At 36.5% G+C, this 20,707-nt stretch overlaps 1 protein-coding gene across 1 annotated transcript in view; it reads right to left on the reverse strand.

Moving 5' to 3' along the window:
- The window catches only part of LOC107286057 (serine/threonine-protein kinase BRSK2), a 396,585-nt gene that overhangs the window by 44,796 nt on the left and 331,082 nt on the right, over positions 1–20,707 (reverse strand). The window contains exons 7-11 of the mRNA XM_015814351.1: positions 18,389–18,457; positions 11,517–11,663; positions 4,698–4,729; positions 3,067–3,231; positions 1,192–1,289 (exon numbers count right to left, since the gene is read on the reverse strand). Coding sequence (XP_015669837.1) covers positions 1,192–1,289; positions 3,067–3,231; positions 4,698–4,729; positions 11,517–11,663; positions 18,389–18,457 — 511 coding nt within the window. The remainder of the gene's footprint in view (positions 1–1,191; positions 1,290–3,066; positions 3,232–4,697; positions 4,730–11,516; positions 11,664–18,388; positions 18,458–20,707) is intronic.

A 20,707-nucleotide genomic window follows, 5' to 3' on the forward strand; every position in this document is an offset into this window, starting at 1 on the left:
AAAATCAGACGATACATCATCCAGATATATTCAGCATGAATATAAAATTAATACATTTCAGGAGTGTATTTTTGTTTCTCATATAAGAAAATGTAGATTATTGTTTGCATTTATGTATGAATAGGGAACATGATGTATCATCGAGATTGAAGAAGCTGGAGAAAATGCTATCTTTAAAAACACAGGTATACCTGCATTGAAAAGAAAATCCAATCAACTGAAATATTAGTTACAAGCTGATCTTCTGCTCCCTTATGGCAAAACACGAAGTTACATAAAATTATAATTGTACAAAACAATGCAGGTTAAGAAGCTAGGTGGATCAACCAGAAAAGATACTTCCATAATTTCCACCAAGTGTTTGTCTGTATGTGTGTACAGTCCAAAGCTCTAAGTGCATTTCCATGTGAACATGAACTTCCCTTCTAAATAGGTTTTTATTTCAGTGTTTAGGGAAATTCTAGGTAAGTACAAAATGATTAAACAGAATAGGTAATCTATTAAAGTACATTTAGAAGCTCTTCTAATTATGGCAACTAGACTCTAGAAAGAGTACAGAGAAGAGCAACAAAAATGATTAGGGGACTGGAGGCTAAAACATATAAGGAACGGTTGCTGGAATTGGGTATGTCTAGTTTAAGGAAGAGAAGGACGAGGGGGGACATGATAGCAGTGTTCCAATATCTCAGGGGCTGCCACAAAGAAGAGGGAGTCAAGCTATTCTCCAAAGCGCCTGAAGGCAGGACAAGAAGCAACGAGTGGAAACTAACCAAAGAGAGAAGCAACCTAGAACTAAGGAGAAACTTCCTGACAGTTAGAACAATTAACCAGTGGAACAACCTGCCTCCAGAAGCGGTGAATGCTCCAACACTGGAAGTTTTTAAGAAGAAACTGGACAGCCATTTGTCCGAAATGGTATAGGGTTTCCTGCCTCAGCAGGAGGTTGGACTAGATGACCTCCGAGGTACCTTCCAACTTTATTATTATTATTATTATTATTATTATTATTATTATTATTATTATTATTATTATTATTATTATTATTATTATTATTATTGTGCAATAAACATTTTCATCAGCTGGAATTTTACAAATTTGTCAATAAAAATGAATGGTGATGTGACTGTGACCTCAGTAAGGGAAGCCCAAAGAGAAGGACGTAGAGAAGGTAGGGTTTTAAAATATATATACCTATTTCATTTCTAGGAGGAAGATCCTCATCTTCATGACTGGGATATCTCTCTTTCCGATCAAGGAGTAGAAAATAAATCATTTTCTCTTGATTTTCCCTAGAAAAATTATAACATTATATCAACATCATTCTGTAGCAAAACATGAAACTTTCTGCATAAAATGCATTCCATTCCGGTCATCTTAAATACTACGATAGTATAAAATACTGGTTTTAGCTCTGCGTGTATGCAGCCCAAATTCGTTGCTTGTGAGATGGGTGGCTATAAAACTTGGTTTATTAAATAAATAAATGAAATGAAAATCTAATGCAGATGTTATTTACATGCCTGATCTTCTTGAGTAACATTATTATTTTCTTAAAAAGGGGCTGCCTACGGTAGAGTGTTAAGAGCTAACTGAAATATGTGGAAGGAGCATATTATGTAGTCCTTCTTGGATTCTGTTTCAGAATCTCTATTGTGTCTAATATGCATCAGCTCATTTCAGACATCAGTTGATGCATAATAGACATAAAATATACTCTACTTCCACATGGCTCTCTAAGGTCATCATGAAAAATTATGTTCAATGCCTGGCAGCTTAGTGAAGTACAGAGGACAGAGAGTAGAATGGAGCTTTCCATGCAGTTTCATTCAAACTGTGGAATTCACTGAACTTGGAGGTCCAACAATATGCATTGATCAGGGACTGCTATAGCTGAATTCCTACTATAGTATATAATTTCAAAATAATATACTATATTATCCTACTATGTTAATATCAGTAATTCAAACTTGCGTACATACGGTGTATTTTTTTTACACTGAAGAATATTTGTAAACACTATTTCATCATCTACATCTGCAGCTTGAAGCTTGGTTTAAAAATTGTTTCATAATACTGATGTTATATGGTGCTGAGTGTCTAGGCCAGTGTTTCCCAATCCTGGCAACTTCAAGCTGTGTGGACTTGGTTTCCAAAATTATCCAGCCAGAATGCTAGAGATTCTGAGAGTTGAAGTACACACATCTTAAAGTTGCCAAGGTTGAAAAACAATGGTCTAAGCTACAAATGAATGACCTTCCAATCTGAGTCATTCCTCTGCTATAAATTCTTTTTGAATTTCAATTCTCTATTTGAGAAAAACGGGGAATCATAATGCTAACTAGATATACTGGATTGTTAAAAGGTTTGTAACTAGGTAATGCTATGGAAATGTTTTATACATTTGAAATTGCTCACAAATACAGTTAGCAGGAAAGAACACTAAATTTTTCCAAGTAATTTATTTTTAACATTGGAAGTAATATTAGATTATAATAGCTGAAGCAGAAAAGGTTTGAGAGTTGTGACTATGCATCTGTTTATAACCATTTTGAGGGACTTACTTAAATTCAAAGTAATTTCAGCATTCTTGAAGAAAACTGTTAATAAAGATAGAGTAATGTTCCCCAATCTAGTGCCCATCAGACATTTCAGATACAGAATCCTATGTCCTCAGCCAGCATGGACATGTTAGGTAAGGATGATCAGTTATAGTCTAATATATTAGAAAAAAAGTAGAATGGGCAATCTGGGCAAGTTCGACCTGTAACCTGACAAAAAATGTACTGTATGCAAGTTTGTCAGCTTTCTGAAAGCACAGCAGCCACTATATGAAACAGAATATTTGGTAAATAGATGGTTCACTTCATTTTCTTATGTTCTTATGTATCCATTTCCCCTTTAATGGTTCTATATGTGGGAGGATTCTGATGCCACCTGGCTAAAAAATGCTGCTTCCCCTCTTTAATATGGAACTATAATTGTTGCCTAAATTACACCATTTCTTTTAATACACATGTGATGCTTCTTATACATTCAACCAATGATACATAAAGACAGAGTACTTACTCTTCTGACAGCAGATCCTGTAAAAGTTTGTTTCTGTCACGGAAGCAACCTAATGAGTGCATGCTATCTAGAACATCAGGATCGATGTCTTCTAAGGAAGGGAGGGAACGAATCTGGACCTTTCGTGGAATTGGTTGTTCTGGTTCTGGCTCATTCTTACCCCCTCTTTAGATGAGATAGATAGATAGATAGATAGATAGAGAGATAGATAGATAGAGAGAGAGAGAGAGAGAGAGAGAGAGAGAGAGAGAGAGAGAGAGAGAAATGAGAAAAGAAAAAGTATTTATACTAGCACACAAAAGGAAAATATTCTCCCGAAGAGGGAACTCAAGCAGTTTGCCTGTAACTTCAACAGAGATTTAGATTCAAATTCTGATTAAGTATTTAATGCCTTTGAGATCTAGGATTTTAAATAGTGACTTCTATGTAAAATATATCAGAATGGCAGCAGGGAATTCACAATTAGGAAATTAAATAGCCTGGCTGTTGCAATTAACAGAAATGCAGAATCAAATGGAGGAGAAGAGGCTGTTTTGTTCCTTTGGAAAAGACAAGGTGTCTTCCCCCCCCTCCTGCTTTCAGAGAGATTTTAAAAATCCCAATTGGTATTCAGAAGAGATTCTTTGCATTATTTTTTCATTACCATTATCTTTTGGTAATGCTGCATGGTCATCTAGCCATTGCAGTGTCAGGGGATTACTATAAAAAAAAACAAAAGAAAGGATAGTTTTCATGCTGCTAGCAAGTGCACAGGAACTATTTCAAAATTGGAAGTTTTAAATTTCCAAACAGCTCCTGTGATTTTTTATTTTAATTAACTACAACACCCACCATTTCCCCCCTCTTTATGATGATCATGAGATGATCACAAACAAGAGAGAAAAATGACAAAAGCAAGTACTGACTGTAGGTAGCAAATACACATGGAGGCTGATTTGAAATTAAAATTCTCCATAAAGATATGGTGACTCATTTGAATACCTAAGGAAATTCTGATCTATAGATCTCCAATGCACAATTCTGGTTACTGATTAAGTATTACTTCCAAAGCCTCCATTCAAAATACTGCATACTCTCTTAATAATAAATTTGCTGCCACTAATTTATTTCTTAGAAGCTTGAATCAGATATATTGAATCAGTATTTTAGTGCAAATCATATATCAAATACTTTATTCCTTTCTTTAAAATTAAGAACCTTTCCAAGACAACAAATCTGTTTTAGTTACTTTCTATTGGTTGCCATATCTAATGTTGACAGAATCCCACAAACAGATTGATCTAAATTGTTTGCAGACAGATATTTATATTATAGGATGAAATAATGGTTTATTATTCTTTGAGCAATACTGGTTATAACACCAGCTTTTCAGGAAAATTAAGAGAGAGTGAACATATCTAGAGGTAATCAGATAGAGCAATGATTTGAATAGTTTTATTCCCTGAATGATGTCACTACTATTAAAATAGCATACATAATGAAACAGAAGTACTATTATTAAATGTTAAGGTATAATCATGGTTTTCATTTTTAGAAAAAAGAGGAAACTAGCTCTTCTGTACTCAAGGCATAATTTCAAGAAATTACTTTCTTTAAGATCATATTTAAAATATTAATCAAAAGTTACTTACATATACCATATATGCTTCTGAATGTGTTCTAGCTAAAAGTCAACAGAAAAAATGGAATGACTATAACAAAATAACAACAAATGCTAATTAATACTCTATTTAATATTTTTGTTAAAATACAAAACTGTATCTCTGCACAAAATTATCAGTATATGTAACATTCATACGACAGGAATGTAGCAGTGTCATTCAGAACTCAATATATTATTTACCATTTCCTGAGATTTACCATTGGCTTAGGCAAATTGGGGCAAGCTACAAATTAAGGAACCTGATTATCTCTGAAAATATGCCCAGCAAATAAAAATCCTCACAAGTCCTTTCAAATAAAGTTTTCTCCTCCTAGTAATCCATAGAAAGAAAAAGGGAGTTTGAGGGAGACGTTGCTATTATGAGGCAATTGGGAGTTGTAAATATAAAAATCTATTGCAAATTATTCAGACTGCCAGGGGATGACATCTTCTGCCCTTCCCCCTCGATTAAAAAATAAATCCCACAATATCAGAGAATAACAGTGATTCAGTCAAAATTTGTGGAAATAACGTTCCAAAATAAATGGCTTTGTGAAACAACCTTTTCTTCAAATGTGTTTCTTTGCATAATTTTTCTGGCTTTTCAGCACTTGAGGAAGCAAGCTTAATAGGTTTACTTCTCATTTGATATGCATAGAATTGTACAGGTAGTCCTTGACTTACAACTGTTCATTTAGTGACTGTTCAAAGTTACAATGACACTGAAAAAAAAAGTAACTTAGGACCATTTTTCAGCATACCCAGGGTCACGTGATCAAAATTCAGACACTTGGCAACTGACTCGTATTTATGATGATTGTCCCGGGGTCATGTGACCACCTTTTGTAACCTTCTGACAAGCCAAGTCAATGGGGAAGCTAGATTCACTTAACAACTGTGTTACTAACTTAACAACTGCAGTGATTCACTTAACAACTGTGGCAAGCAAGGTTGTAAAATGAGACAAAATTCACTTAACAAATATTTCACTTAGCAACAGAAATTTTGGACTCAATTGTGGTCATAAGTCAAAGACAACCTGTATTGGTAACCTCTAACTCCAAGAAAGGCCATAGCTACCATAGAACATAGGCCATAGATCATAGAACAAGCCTTAAAATGCCATCTCAGCCAGGTGATCTGAAACACTATGGTTAGTACTGAAAACCACAGACAGGCTTGCAAGAAATCAAAGCAATAAAATCCATCTGTTTATTCAGTATTGACCATTCACCAAACTGACCAAAATAATATCTCTCCCATAACAGTACCTGAAATTAGATTGGAACAGATAATCTACATCATCTGGAGAACATGGGGCTGAAATGCCTCTAAATTCTCCAGGACCTCTTTCAAGAGTAGAGTATTGGAGTTCCCATGACTACTACTTTACAAGATGAAAAAAAATTGGCTGCCTTCCTTTTGGAAGGCAGTTTAATTCCTATCTTCACTCAACCAATCTTACTTTTTATTGCTTCCACTGGCTAGGTAGGGTAGCAAAGTTCAAGCATGCATGAGATCTCTCTACAGATGTCCATACCCTATGGTATCCAGGCAAACTTTCCACTATTCTTAAATATGTTTGTATATAGCACTTGTTCTGATTTATCAGAGAAAATCAACATGGTTGTAATTTTAATAAGGGAAACAAACTCTCTGCTGAATAGTCAATGGACCCCATATGACAGTTGAGTTTATAAAATAGTATGAGTCAGTAAGTGTTGTGCAGATGGCTCGGTAGTATGTATGACTTAGGGATAGACAGACAATTGGAACAATGTTTAAATCCTATTAGCTAAGTGTATGAGATCAGAGACCTACTAAATTGGCCTGCAAGAACTATGGCAGCTGTTTTGCTCTCATTATTTTCCACCTCATTTCCAGCTAATGAGAACTGGCAAGTCAAAATAATCTGCATAAAAATGTGAGGGAATAGAACAAAAAACAACAACAGAAGACTGCTTTGAGATTGTGACCGGGAGGCTCAAAAAGGTACAACAGAATCAATGGTTTAATCTGTACTCTAAAATAATCCTGAACTATTCTTTTTTTTAAAAATGAGACTGCTTGTTCAATGTATATATAAAAAAATCTAAACGAAAAGCAGGTAAGAGTAGGTAAGAAAGTCTGGAGGCCTCCTTTAAAAATAATGAGAAATTTTAGGCTTTTTGTGATTATTTATAAACTTGACTCTCCTTGGCTCAAACTTAAGACATATCTGGTTCACTTCCTTAAGCTGTACCTATGCTGTGCTGATGCCAGCTTAAATATTTAATGGAAAATTAAAGTTAAATATTTAAGCTGTTTTAAGAAAATTCTGGCCAGGTTAGGATGCTACAGCACAGGTTGCCAGATGTTCAGTCCAGACTCCTGGCTATTGCAGACCTTACTGTGCAATTTCCTGCTGTTGTACCTTTCCAACTTTCCATGCCAGGAAAACAACTGCTAATTGCTTTTCTTTCTGTGTCCAAGTCTTACTGGACATAAATACTTTCGAAAGTACATGCATATATACGTATACACATAACATACATTAAATGTAGATATACAAAGTTAAAATATTAAAATACCGATATATTCAGGCACAACAATCAGCTTCATTTTCCCCCCTGTATTTCCCCACTTTTAGCTCAGTATAGTTTGTTGCCACTTACATTACAGTTCTTTCCTAGGAGCACAGTAGTTATAACATTTCCCTGCAGTGCAGAACTTTACCAGTTTTAAATCTGCCAAGATGTACTTTTTAAATTACCATTTTCCTTTCCATGAGCTACTCATTTTACTGTTCTTTTTCAAATGTCAACCAATGTACCATTTTATCATTTTTCCAGTATTTGAGATGGAAGGGTTTCTTACCCCCTCCCAAATAGCCCAAATGACCTTTTGTGGTTGGAAAAATGATGTAATTGTACACTTTTAAAATAATAATAATAATTATAACAACAATCATGTTTTGAAAATCAAATGACAAAGTGAGTAATTCAGAGAAAGAAAAATTACTTATTCAAAACATATATATGCATACATAGTCAAACAAGCATATACATGTATCTATACTATACTATACTACATCTATATCTTGAGTGATATATTGTGGATTTGTAAACTGTATCTTTTACATGTTCCTATCATGTACCAGAAAGAAAAGACCTAAATGAGTACAAATTACAAATTGCAAAATTGACATCAGCAAGCCACAGAACTAAAAATAATACATATATGGTTTCTAAATAAAAATGTTGGATGCCAACCTTGGCCATTGAAATGATCACTTCCTTATGATGTGGATTTAAGTATTAATGGCTTCTGATCAGCTGGATCCTATTTTAAGAAGAAATAACTACTTACCAGATACAATAGCTGAAAATCCATTATAATGTCATTGACATCAGACAAAGTAGGTTTTTAACACTGAGCATGAACACTATCTCAGTTGTTACGTATTGGATCAATTTACAGCTGACATGAAAATAAAAATGAAAACCATGTTTCTTTTGGCACATAGGTTGCAGTTGGCATTGTCAAAAATTCAGCTTGGGCATGCCAACAATAGCTCATGACTACCTTGTTGCATTTCAGGAGAGAGGAACTAGAATAGAATAGAATAGAATAGAATAGAATAGAATAGAATAGAATAGAATAGAATAGAATAGAATAGTTGGAAGGGACTTTGGATGTCTTCTAGTCCAACCCCCTGCTCAGGCAGGAAACTCTATATTATTTCAGACAAATGGTTGTCCAATCTCTTCTTAAAAACGTCCAGTGTTGGAGCATTCACAACTTGTTCCACTGATTAATTGTTCTAACAGCCAAGAAATTTCTCCTTAGTTCTAGGTTGCTTCTCTCCTTGATTATTTTCCATCCGTTGCTTCTTGTCCTACCTTCAGGTGCTTTGGAGAATAACTTGACCCTCTTCTTTGTGGCAACCTGAGATATTGGAACACTGCTATCATGTCCCCCCTCATCCTTCTTTTCATTAAACTAGATATACCCAATTCCAGCAACCGTTCTTTATATGTTTTAGCCTCCAGTCCCCTGATTATCTTTGACTATTTATTGGCATGCCGAAGGTGAATCTCTGACAATGAGGTCAAGGCTTGGAGACTTGCTTTTATTGCATATGCAGAAGAAAGAAAATCATCTAGTATAAAATCTAAGAATCTAATCATAGTTGTACGTTAGTTCCAGTATAAAGCCTGCTTCTCTTTCTCTAACTTTTGCCACCTATTTCACACCCTTGGAATTTGAGAACACCACCATGTTATGTGGATAATGGTCTTATTTGGGCTCAAACTCTATTTTAAGACTCCCTTTATAGATGAACTAACAGAAATGTTCATTTTTAGTTGAATTGAGATCTGTTCTGGAAGTCTTTCTAATGTCTCAAAATCAAATTTAAAAGATAGGGCAATGATTGTCTGCACTACATTGTATAAATTAATGACTGTGAGTTCAAGCAAATTAGTACAAAGGGCAGTTTTCATACTGCTCTTTGAATCCAAGTACTTATATTCAGTACCTCTATTTTGGTGGAAATTAAAAGACAAATTGTACTTCAGAAGCTTCAAGTAAAGATGATCAATCTAGCATCTGCCATCCATCTATTGCATGCAACCTGTTGTGATAATGAAAGCAACTAAAAGATAGGCAATTATATGTAGTGTGTAGGAATCCAAATTTTGTCTGTGCCAGCTGTGCAATTGAAGGCAGGAAAAGCGTTCTTTAAGTTACTATTCCATTTAAGAACAAGACCTGACTCAAATTGTTATTTATAAACATCTCATCAGAGTGAAGATCTGGGAAGAGTTTAATTTTACATAGTTTTCTTTCATACTCCCACGTGAACAGATTCTATGAATTAAACAAGTATTTGCAAATAATATTCTTGATTAAATATATATTTAGTACCTTTGCATTTTTCAAAGTATAGTCACCATATTAGCATAATGTGAACAAAAAACATTGCAAATCTACAAGGCATAATTTCATAGAAGAGGAAGAAATGATAGCAAAAAAACTTCATTGGATTAAAAATGGCCTTCTATAGAATAAGAAAGTTATTCTAGAGATACAGAATTAAAATAATTGAATGTATGGAATATAATTTAATTTTAAACATGGGGGGGGACTTATAAAAGTTTTCTGGAGCTCTGATTGTTGGGTTCCAGCTTCACTTCCTGAAGATGTTTTATTATCAAGCTAGGTAACAGCAGTACATGATGAAGTTACCTAGACTGGTAAGAATTATCTGCAGTAAGAGTAGTAACCTGAAAGAACATTAAGAACACTAGAATACAATCCAGATTTACAGCTATTTTCTACTATGGTGCTTTGATTTTGAAATGAGTTCTCCATTTGAGGTCAGTAGCGCTAGCTTGGAAGCAAGGCCTGAGAAGCATTCGAGGAGACACACCTTCTGATAAGAAAGACTTATTGTACCAATTAAAAATAAAACAAAAACAAATCAAGCCTTTATGAAAGAATTTGCAGCAAAAGCAGCAAATCTACTTACAATGAAATCAATTTTCTATTTTTTCATCACACGATGTAATGGGCTTGAAATTACTTTCTTTTAAGTGAGAATTACTATTTCCTTTGCTTCTTGTTTGAGGAATGACACTGTCTGCCTTAAGGTCTTGGCTTCTAACCTTTCAAGATGTCTCTTACACTACAACCTCTTCTTTTTTCTAGCCCCTTAGTAAGATTGGAAGAAATAGGAAAGCCCCACCAATGACATATTTGAAAGACTAACAGTCTGTATTCCCAAGGGCCCTGGCTATCTTTTGGGGATCCCAAATTTATTCCAAGATCCAAGTCCTTAATTTTGGTGTGTAATTGGCTAAAAATAGATGTCTCAACATTCTCTGTGTTAGGACAATACTGCAAGTTTTCCAAAGCACCTGGAGGCAGGACAAGAAGCAACGGGTGGAAACTAATCAAGGAGAGAAGCAATCTAGAACTAAGGAGAAACTTCCTGACAGTGAGAACAATTAACCAGTGGACAACCTGCCTCCAGAAGCAGTGAATGCTCCAACACTGGAAGTTTTTAAGAAGAGACTGGACAGCCATTTGTCCGAAATGGTATAGGTCTCCTGCCTGAGAAGGGGATTGGACTAGATGACCTTCAAGGTCCCTTCCAACTTTACTATTATTATTATTATTATTATTATTATTATTATTATTATTATTATTATTATTATTATTATTATTATTATTATTATTATTATTATTATTATTATTATTTGTAAGGATTCCAAGGTATACAATGTTCATTCTGGTATATGCAGTAATTAGTTATTTGTATTACCTTCCATAACCTAGGAACTGAGTTTTTGCAACTGAGATTTTTCAAGGCAGCACCTTCAAACTTCAAAGATGCAGGGTATGAATCAATTCTACTCCCCACTTATAATTTTATGAGATATCTTGTGGCTCCTAGAATTTAAACTAGGATTACACGCACATTCCAAGTTTTGTTTCCTTGTCCATAAGAACTAAAAACTTGCATTCTTTGAAAAATCTCATTTAAATCACCTAAAACGAAAACACATTTATCTGAGGGTACTGAAATTCTGAGTCAGTACTAACATTTATGTTACTGCAGAACACTTTGCATTAAATAATACATATATATGAGTCGGTGTCCTTCTAGATGTTTTGATGCACAATTCCCATCTTCCCTGGTCACTGGAGACCTTGAGAGTTATAATCCAAAATAACTGCCAGCACCCCATTTCAGAAGACTTGTTGAGTTATTGGATGGCTTTGAAAGCAAAAAGCATGAGGTAGTAATGACTTGTTTCCTTACTGTCAACCGTTTCGAGGCATCCACTTCAATCATCCCTCGTAAGAGATTCTGACAATCTGGGGGAATGAAATGTGGCATATGGAACACGCCACGTTTCACTTTCTCCAGCAGCTGCCTCAAGTTATCATCATCGAATGGCAGAGCACCCTGGAGTAGCGTGAGAAAAGAAGGGAAATAATATGACTGAGCAAAATCAATTACAGAATGAAGAAGGTAAAAGTCTAGTAGCGGAAGACTGTTTCACAAACCAAGATTGGAACAGGGAATAATTTGACAGTGAGAAATAACATAGCAGAATGGTCTTCATGCAAATTATCCATTGTTGTTGTTTTTTAAATTCAATGGAGTAGTTAGCGGTCGTCCCATTGCCTTGATTCTCCTAGGCAAACTTTTTGGCAATGCACATTTATTGTAGCATGTTATTCTGTAAATTTACATTAAACAAAGGAGGAAAGCTACTTTGGATATAGAGCAAATGAAATAGACAAAGTAATTTTAAAACTTGGTTACATGAATAAGAGATTGCCTATAAGTCATGAAGGAAAAGGATGTCCACAGCTGTCAATTAGAGTTCTCCAAAGTTTCATAGAAGTGAAATGATTGATTTGAGTGGACGCTATTAAAATGAACGCAAGTTATGCATGAATAAAATGAAGGAATTCATAAAATGAATGGATTCTAGATATTAGCCAAAAGAAATAAAAATAAATAAATCAGATAGTTCACGTTACCTTTCTTGCTATACTAATGTAAAAAATATTTATTCATGTTCTGTTACTTCCAATTGAGGGTGGGGGAATCAATGAGACATACTCATATGGTATATTGTGACACTGGGATTGTAGGCTCTTGGGAGTCAGAATAAGACAAAATGATGGTTCCCCAAGAGAAAAATGACCATCCTATGGGGTCAGGGCAATCAATCTGGCACAATATATGCATGTTCCTTACATAGCAAAAAGTTCATATAGTGGAGAAAGTGCAAACGTAAATGGTTGCAAAGCTTTCTATGGGTTTAGGAAAGTAAAACACAGAAGAATTTGACTGGAATATTGTCCTATTAATTCATCTATACCAGGGGTAGGCAACCTTGGCTCTTTTATGACTTGTGGACTTCAACTCCCAGAATTCCTGAGTCAGCATGGCTGGTTCAGGAATTCTGGGAGTTAAAGTCCACAAGTCATAAAAGAGCCAAGCTTGTCTACCCCTGATCTATACACAACCGTAATTTCCAACTAAGCCAAAATTAAAAACAAAACCTATTGATTAGAATATGAATTTTCTCAGAAATCTATTTTAATATCAAATAAGATGTTTAATCAGTTCTTATTTCTATTTTAATATTCTGTGAGGAAAAACAAAACTATTCAATGCTAATGTTATAGTTCCTTGGATTAGATTGAGTGCTTGCATTTTTATGTTTATTTGTTCTTGCTTCTGGATAATTGTTAGCAGGTCTTATTTTACTGATTTGTCTGATTGAAATTATATGATATCTAGAAAAAACATAAATCAACACAATGTTGCAATCCTGTTTTTGGCACCAAAATCTAATTCAAAATTCTCTATTGATATAATGTACAAAAAATGACTAGGCCGCAGGGGTAGGCAACCTTGGCTCTTTTATGACTCGTGGACTTCAACTCCCAGAATTCCTGAGCCAGCATGGTTGGTTCAGGAATTCTGGGAGTTGAAGTCTATGAGTCATAAAAGAGCCAAGGTTGCCTACCCCTGGACTAGGGCAAGAGTAAGAGCTTCCTCTGCATCCGTGGCTTGCAAGAGACAGGCAGAATTTTATTAAAGTTTAACCAACCATCTCCTTTAATGCTTTTCAACTCTACCACAGGTTTTTTTTTTTTATGATACTGAGCTTAGGTCAGTGATAACTAAATTGAATTACAGGACCAAAGTGAAATCCTTTTCTAGTATTGAGGTAACCAATCCTTCTCTCAGCCCTGTATATGATCACGAAATATTGAGTAGCAGCAATAAAGACTGCACTTGTGAGCCCTTACTAGAATATCTGATTAACACTGCTCACAAAGAAAACTAGTTAAAAGGCTCGTTTAAATGACTGCCAAGTGACAAATAAATCAAAATTTTCAGAGAATTGGAAGAGCTAAAACTACCGCTATCTGTTAATTCAAACACAGTTTCATTAAAGCACCTGATTCATTTCAGCTCTCAATCTGGCAGCAGAGACCCAAAAGCAAGCTATGTCTCATTTGGATGATTTGAGTAAAATAAAACTGGGTTCCTGAAAATAACTTCCAACCTCTACTTCACCTTTTTTTACCCAAGTCAATTGAAGGTCTTACAGCTTGTTCAGAGAAGTCCACGTTTATTGACGCTGTTTGTCTACCAAGATGTGTGTCAGCCCTATGAGGTAAACCCAGTGGTGGGATTCAAATATGTGAACAACTGGTTCTCTGTGTGGATGCCACTTCCAGAAATCCATTCTGGGCCTGGGCAACAAAAAATTAGCTACCAGTTCTACCGAACTGGTGCGAACTCGCTGAATCCCACCAGTGGTAAACCCAGATCCGGAAACCAGCTCTACTGGAAGACTATACTTTATTAAGACAGGCTGCAGTAACCAAATCTTGCAAGGCTGAATATGCTTTTCTTCCCCACCTTCTTATATTCCAGCGAACCAGGGAGAAGCCAGGCTGAGTCTTTTATAGTACTATTTCCTGCTGCCCATATTGCTCGTGTAACAGATTCTGAACATTTGCTTCCTGCCTCTCTACAATGAGGCAGACAGAGATTCTGCCCTTCCCATTTGGAACTGAACAGCACAGTCGAAAGCCTCACAATCTTGTGTGCTTACTGATCATGTCTTATGGCTCAGTCCCCAAAAGAACTTGCCAACATGAGGTTCCTCTGGTCAAGCTACAACTAATGCAATGAATTCTTATTCTGTGCCAGCCTATTTCATTGGAGAAACACAAGGCCTTCTGAAACAATTCACTTTTTACCAGTTTACTGACAACTATCAAGGAAGGGAGCTCTCTGGAGGATCTCTGTCAGGCAGCTATTCTAAAATACCAGCACTGCCACAGAAAAGCAGTAGTTTTTAACTTCATGTGTCCTGAGCCTCTCAGAACATGTATGATTGCAAAGAGTATTTCCCTAGCTATTCCCTTCCCTAGATGTTCTGGGTTAGGCTGATATGGGCTGAACTGATGACCTATAGGTATCCAGGTGCCATAAAGGACTTTATAGGTCAAAACAGCACCTTCAACTCTATCCAGAACCTAACCAGTAATGAGCGTAGGACTTACAGAATTGACATTGTATTCTCCCAGTGATGAGTACCAGCAAGCCCATGAGCTGTTCTGTTCTACACCAGTTGTTGCTTCTGAGTAGTATTTAAGAGCAGCTACATGTAAAGCACACTGCAATATTTAAGCCAGATAATAATGAGAGTATGAGGTACTGTAGCCAGGTCCTCTTACCCCAGGTACAGCTACAATTGATTCAGTAGCTGCAGTTGGGCGCAGGTCCCTCTAACTATGGTTCCTACCTGCTGATCATGCAGGAGCCATGAATCCAGAAGGACCACTAAATCATGAACCTGCTCCTTCACAAGAATTGCTGGCTGTCAAGAAGCAACTCTGGCAGTAACAGAGAGCTCAGATGGACAAACAGCAATACCTACTAGGGTTAATTTCAGTCTGTTTCTCCCATCCAAATCCTGACATCTTCCAGCCTCTCCCTAACAGCCCAGGTCAGTAATGAACCATTGATGATATTGTACACCACGCTATCAGATGATCCCACCCACAGTGGCTTCTTATACCTGTTAAAAGGGAGGGGGAGACAACTGACCCCTATGGCACTCCATATATCGGGGTCACCAAGTTAATCTGTATTCCCTGATAACAGATGGAAGCTGCCCACTGAGAAGGGATGGTGCTTTCAATTCCCAACCCCATGGTTGGCTCAGTAAAATACCATGGTTGATAGTATCAAAAGATCTCTGTTGAGTCTCATGATCAAGCGTCATATTTTGGTGTGAGCCAAAAAATGTTGCATCTTCTTTTTAATGGTTCAAAGGTCCTAATCTCATCGGATTATCACCTTGATGTCATTACAAACATTTTTTCCACCCCAGTGAGTCCTTCTGATGTACTAAGCTTATTGCAGAATTCAAAAATGAGTAACCAGCTAGAAATTATAGGACCTTAAAAGAAATGCTAAATGCAAATATAGACTGGTGGACCTCAGTCCTGGCATCGTTGTGCATGCATTTGAACAGATATGTCAAACTCGCGATGTCACGTGACGTCGCACAACGTATCGGGGCAGTTTTGCCATTGCCGGCAATGGGGTGGGCGTGGCTTCCACGTGATGCATCTGGCCCGTGGGCCGGCAGTTTGACACCCCTGCATTAGAATAATCCTAATGTAAAAAAAAAAAGTTGTAAAAATGTAAAAAAAAAAGGTAAAAGAAAAGAAAATAGGAAAGGCCCAGCTAAATTTCTCCCCATTGGTCTGTTGAATGTTATAAGCCAACGGTGCACTAGGCACTTTCTTCAAAACAAAAGTCACAGATTAGATGGTACAAAACTGAAGAAAGAAGGGAAGGCCAGTCAGCACTCCAGTACCTTATCCTTCACCATCAAATAGAAAAATGTATCTGCCACCTCTGAAGGATTCTTTATATTGCTATTAAAATGTTATATGTCCATAGTCTTTGATCCGATCCCTAGAGCCAGACTCTGGGGAAAAGAACTGAATCTTGTATTGATGGATGCCTTCTGCTGCTGATCACGACAAAATACAAACACAATGGGATGCATGCTTGCTGTAGTGCTCCACTTTCATCCATAATCCACATCCACACAAGAGTGAAGCAGGATTACATTTTGGCGTCACTTTCACTTTCTGTCCTAACTCAATTTACTATGCAAAAGATTCTCCTTGTATATTAAGAAGGAGACAGGATTCTTCCTCTCCTAATGCTAGCAGAGCTGAACTGGAGTCTCCTGCTCTTGTCCTTTATTGTTGTTAAGAACAAACTTTTTTTTTTATGCCTTTGAATTAGTGTCGACTCCTGGTGACTGCCTGGACAATTCCCTGCAGTTTTCAGAACTGGTTTACCATTGCCTGCTTCCTTAATCTGAGAGAAAGTGATTGACCCAAGATCACCCAACTAGCTTTGTAGCCTAAGATGGGACTGGAACTCATGGCCTCTAGTTTCTAGCCTGGTGCCTTAACTGCTACATCAAACTAGCTACAATGGCCAACTATTACAGAGCTAGAGTAATCACCTTTTCTAAAAGGTCTGTTATTCACTGCCATTCTTGGAAAGTTAATGGCTTTAGCACTGATCAAAATGAAGTTTTTAAATATTTGGGCATATCTTTCCAACTTGGAATCAAAAGCAAAGGGATGTCACCACTAGGACTCATAAACTTCAAATGCAATTTTGCATTTCACTAATTGTAATGGCAATAACCACATTTCAGCTACAATGAAAAATCTGAGAGCCAAGGTCATTAGCCACCTGCCATGCAGGGTACATATTTATTATAATAATAACTTAAAAGTCCATAGAAGTAGCTCAACCTATTTTTTTGAGAACTTGATGCAAGCATCCCAGCGCATATCAAAAACCCTGCTGGGACTACAATCTGGCCTAATTTCCATAAAGATTGAAATGAAGTTTTTGCCATTTCAAATATTGGATTAAAGTTTTTTATGTTTTGGCTGTACTTTGGCTTTTCTGATTTATATGCTCGTGGTAGATGGCATCGTTACAGATTTAAAACATTACTTGCTATCACCCCATCATCTGATTTCACTTGCCCCTGAGGGACCATCGTCTGACTTGAAACCAACAGTCCTTCACACTGATATCAAAACTCTGATATCAGAGTTGCTAAGTTGATAAGCAAAACTCTGTTTCTATATGGAGCAGGCTTCTTTGGGAGATTCTCCTCCCTTGACCAGTATTTAGCCAACATTCATAGTCCAATCTACAGAACAGGTTTCACTTTTGTCTGGTAATGTTTTGCCATCTTTACTGTTAGAAGGAAGATTCAGTAATATCCCTGACCCTGAACCCTGAAAAAAATAGAAACCAGTTGTCATGCACTTCTGAACTGTCCTTTCTTATGGCGTGGCAAGTGAATCTAATCATGCCTTTCTTAACCCATTCTTGCACCAATTTAGAGGATGAGATAATCTTTTCCTGTTAGCTGACAGGTCACCAAATATCTCCAGAAACATGGCTAGAGTCATTTGCAGCTATCATTGCTATCAGACATTCATTTTTTTGGCAATGATTAACCTCAATGTCCTTCTGTATAAGCATTTGTCTATATTTTTGGCTTGTCTAGAAAGTCCCCCCCCTTCAATATGCCTGTTTTGGTTTTTGAGATATAAATAAATTAGTATTTAAAATGTTGAGTGAGACTTGTTATTTACTTTAGACGCACAGAAATAATTGTTACTTTAAATCAGATCTATCTCACTGATATTGATGTGTAACATAGAGAAGAAAATGTAATCATAGGACATAAATATTAATTGCTGAATTGTCTTAGTAAGCGGTGGATGAGTTACAGAATTGATGATATCTATGATCGTCTTTTAATGATAATCTCTTTGGTGTCCTCCCTATCTTAACGCAATAAAAAAGACTGGATTCTAATAAAAACTGCTCTTCCAATTATAGGAGTATCAGCAATTTAGAGAAACAGGAGAATAATTTGTCATGTATTTCCTTGATGGGAATCTTGTAGATAAATTTCATTCTTGAGTAAACAGGAAAAGAACATGACAGTAATGTAGGTAAAGCCAAAGTTGAAATGTGAAAATAGAAAGGAAAAAAAAAAGGTAAAGATAATGAGAATCGTAACTCACCACTAACAATGCAAACAAAATGACTCCACAGCTCCAAACATCTGCTTTTCTCCCATCATATTTTTCTCCCTGTGCAATATGGTAACCAAAGAATATTAGGGAAATATTATAATCAGATGAACTTACAATCTATGAAAAACTATTTTCTCTCCAAAGTATGGGCCTTATATTTTACAGTTTTCAAATACAAAATATTTAGCTTTATACAAAATAAATATAGGGTATATTACACTAAGATGTAACACTAGCCAAATTAATTCTACCAACAGTGCTTATCCACCAGACCGTTCTATCCCTCTCCTTTAATGAACAAGCATACGGAGCCCGGGTGAAAATGGATTACTTACCTGTATTGGTGGTTCTTCAAACTCTTATCTGTACATTCACACATTTGGGTGATATGCCTACACAGAGTGGAGGACTTGTCAGCAGGAAGATCATTCTCTAGTATGTGTGCTCTTGGGTAAAATTCCTACCTGTTCCCTCACTTTCCCTAGAGGGATGCAGCAGTCCAAGGGACATTCAGGCTACCTAAAACTGAGGCACCTGTAGTGGAGAAGGTGGGATTGTAGTATGAATGCACAGGTGACAATTAAAAGAACTACAATTCGAAGTATGCAGCATAATCTTCTTTTTATTGTCTCTGTGCATCCTATAAGTGAATAACTGATTATTTCCTGAGTGGTGAAGGGCAGGAATACAGGCCCTGCAGAATGGAAGATTCCTCTGCTTTGTCCAAGAAGACTTCGGCTCTTTTTGGATATCTTAAGTTATAACATTTTTAAAATGCTGAGAATATGCAGTAGCCCTGAAAAGGTCAAGCAAAAAGATATTCACTAGGAAGGCTGCAGACGAAGTTATGTGTTTGATTAAATTGGCACTTATCTGCTTGGAAAGCATTATTTTGGCTAGTTGGTAAGACAGTGGAGAAGTTGCTGATATTCATTAGGGAACATCTGAAGTGATATTGGTGATATTTTTTGATATTTTTTTATATATTTGATACAGAAGTTTTTTAAAAAACTGTGAAGTATGAAGAAAGAATCCCAGTTTTGCTGGAATATACAAAATGGTCTCTCTCTATAAAATGGTGGCATTGCTTATGCTTATTGACGCTATGAGATGAATTGAACGGGATCCTATGATTGCTGTCGCCATTCAGTAATGGAGAGCTTATTCATACGATGTGACTATTGGTAAATTACTGCATCATTATTATTTCCCTTTGCCATATGGATTGCTCTGGGTGCCATACACCCACATCTTTTCCACTCCCAAAGATAAAAGGTAGACAGTTTTAAAAACGAATGGTTTTAATTGGACGAGTTTTAAAAGACCACTAAAGAACAGGTCTACCAGGACCTGTTACTTACAAGCCCAAAGCACAATATTAACTTTGATTTAGGGACAATGTTCCTTTCAATTCCAATTGTAGGAGAACAATGACAGGAAAACAATCTACACCTCCTGCTTATGAGCATCTGCCTGACTATTGGTGGGAAACTGACCTTGAACTTAATAAGTCTATTCTTAAGTTCTGTAGCAAACTCTAGGCCTGGATTTGCATTGTTTGATGATATAGTACTTTCTGGAGATTCTCAGTCATCCAGGTCATAGTTATCCCAAAGATGTTTTTTCACGAGGCAACTGGACTTTCTTGTTTTTCTTTGAAGACATTTCGTTTCTCATCTAAGAAGCTGCTTCAATTCTGACTGGTTGGTGGGGAATGGAAGGATTTATATTCCTTGCAGACAGCTGGCCATTTGCATTCTTTTAGAGAGTCGTTAAGGCCACCTGGAGATTTATCTGTGTCATCAGGGTCACCTTGCAAATGGGTGTGGAGCCTTCTTAGAACTGCTGAAAGGATTGTGTTGTAGACTGGAGATAGATGATGTCATATCCCTCCCCCTCTATTGAAAGAGGGCTGTTCAATTTTGACATAGATGGCCTCTTTGACCCCTCTTTCAAACCAGCGGTCCTTTCTGTCCAAAATGTGGACTTTTAGAGACAACAGCTCTCTAAAAGAATGCAAATGACCAGCTGTCTGCAAGGAGTATAAATCCTTCCATTCCCCACCATCCAGTCAGAGCTGAAGAAGCTTCTTGGATGAGAAGCGAAACGTCTTCAAAGAAAAAACAAGGAATTCCAGTTGCCTCTTGAAAAAAGCACCTTTGGGATATAGTACTGCCTATCTGTACTGTCTGAATAATCTGGATGGCCTGGTTCTGAAGCAGATTCAAATTCTTGTACCACCATGGATTCTAGATAACGAATGTGGCACTTCATACAAAAAATCTTTGAATTAGTCCCCCAATCTGT

This window comes from Protobothrops mucrosquamatus, unplaced genomic scaffold (genome assembly GCF_001527695.2).
Source record: "Protobothrops mucrosquamatus isolate PMUCROS unplaced genomic scaffold, P.Mucros_1.0 scaffold242, whole genome shotgun sequence".
NCBI classification, from domain to species: Eukaryota; Metazoa; Chordata; class Lepidosauria; order Squamata; family Viperidae; genus Protobothrops; species Protobothrops mucrosquamatus.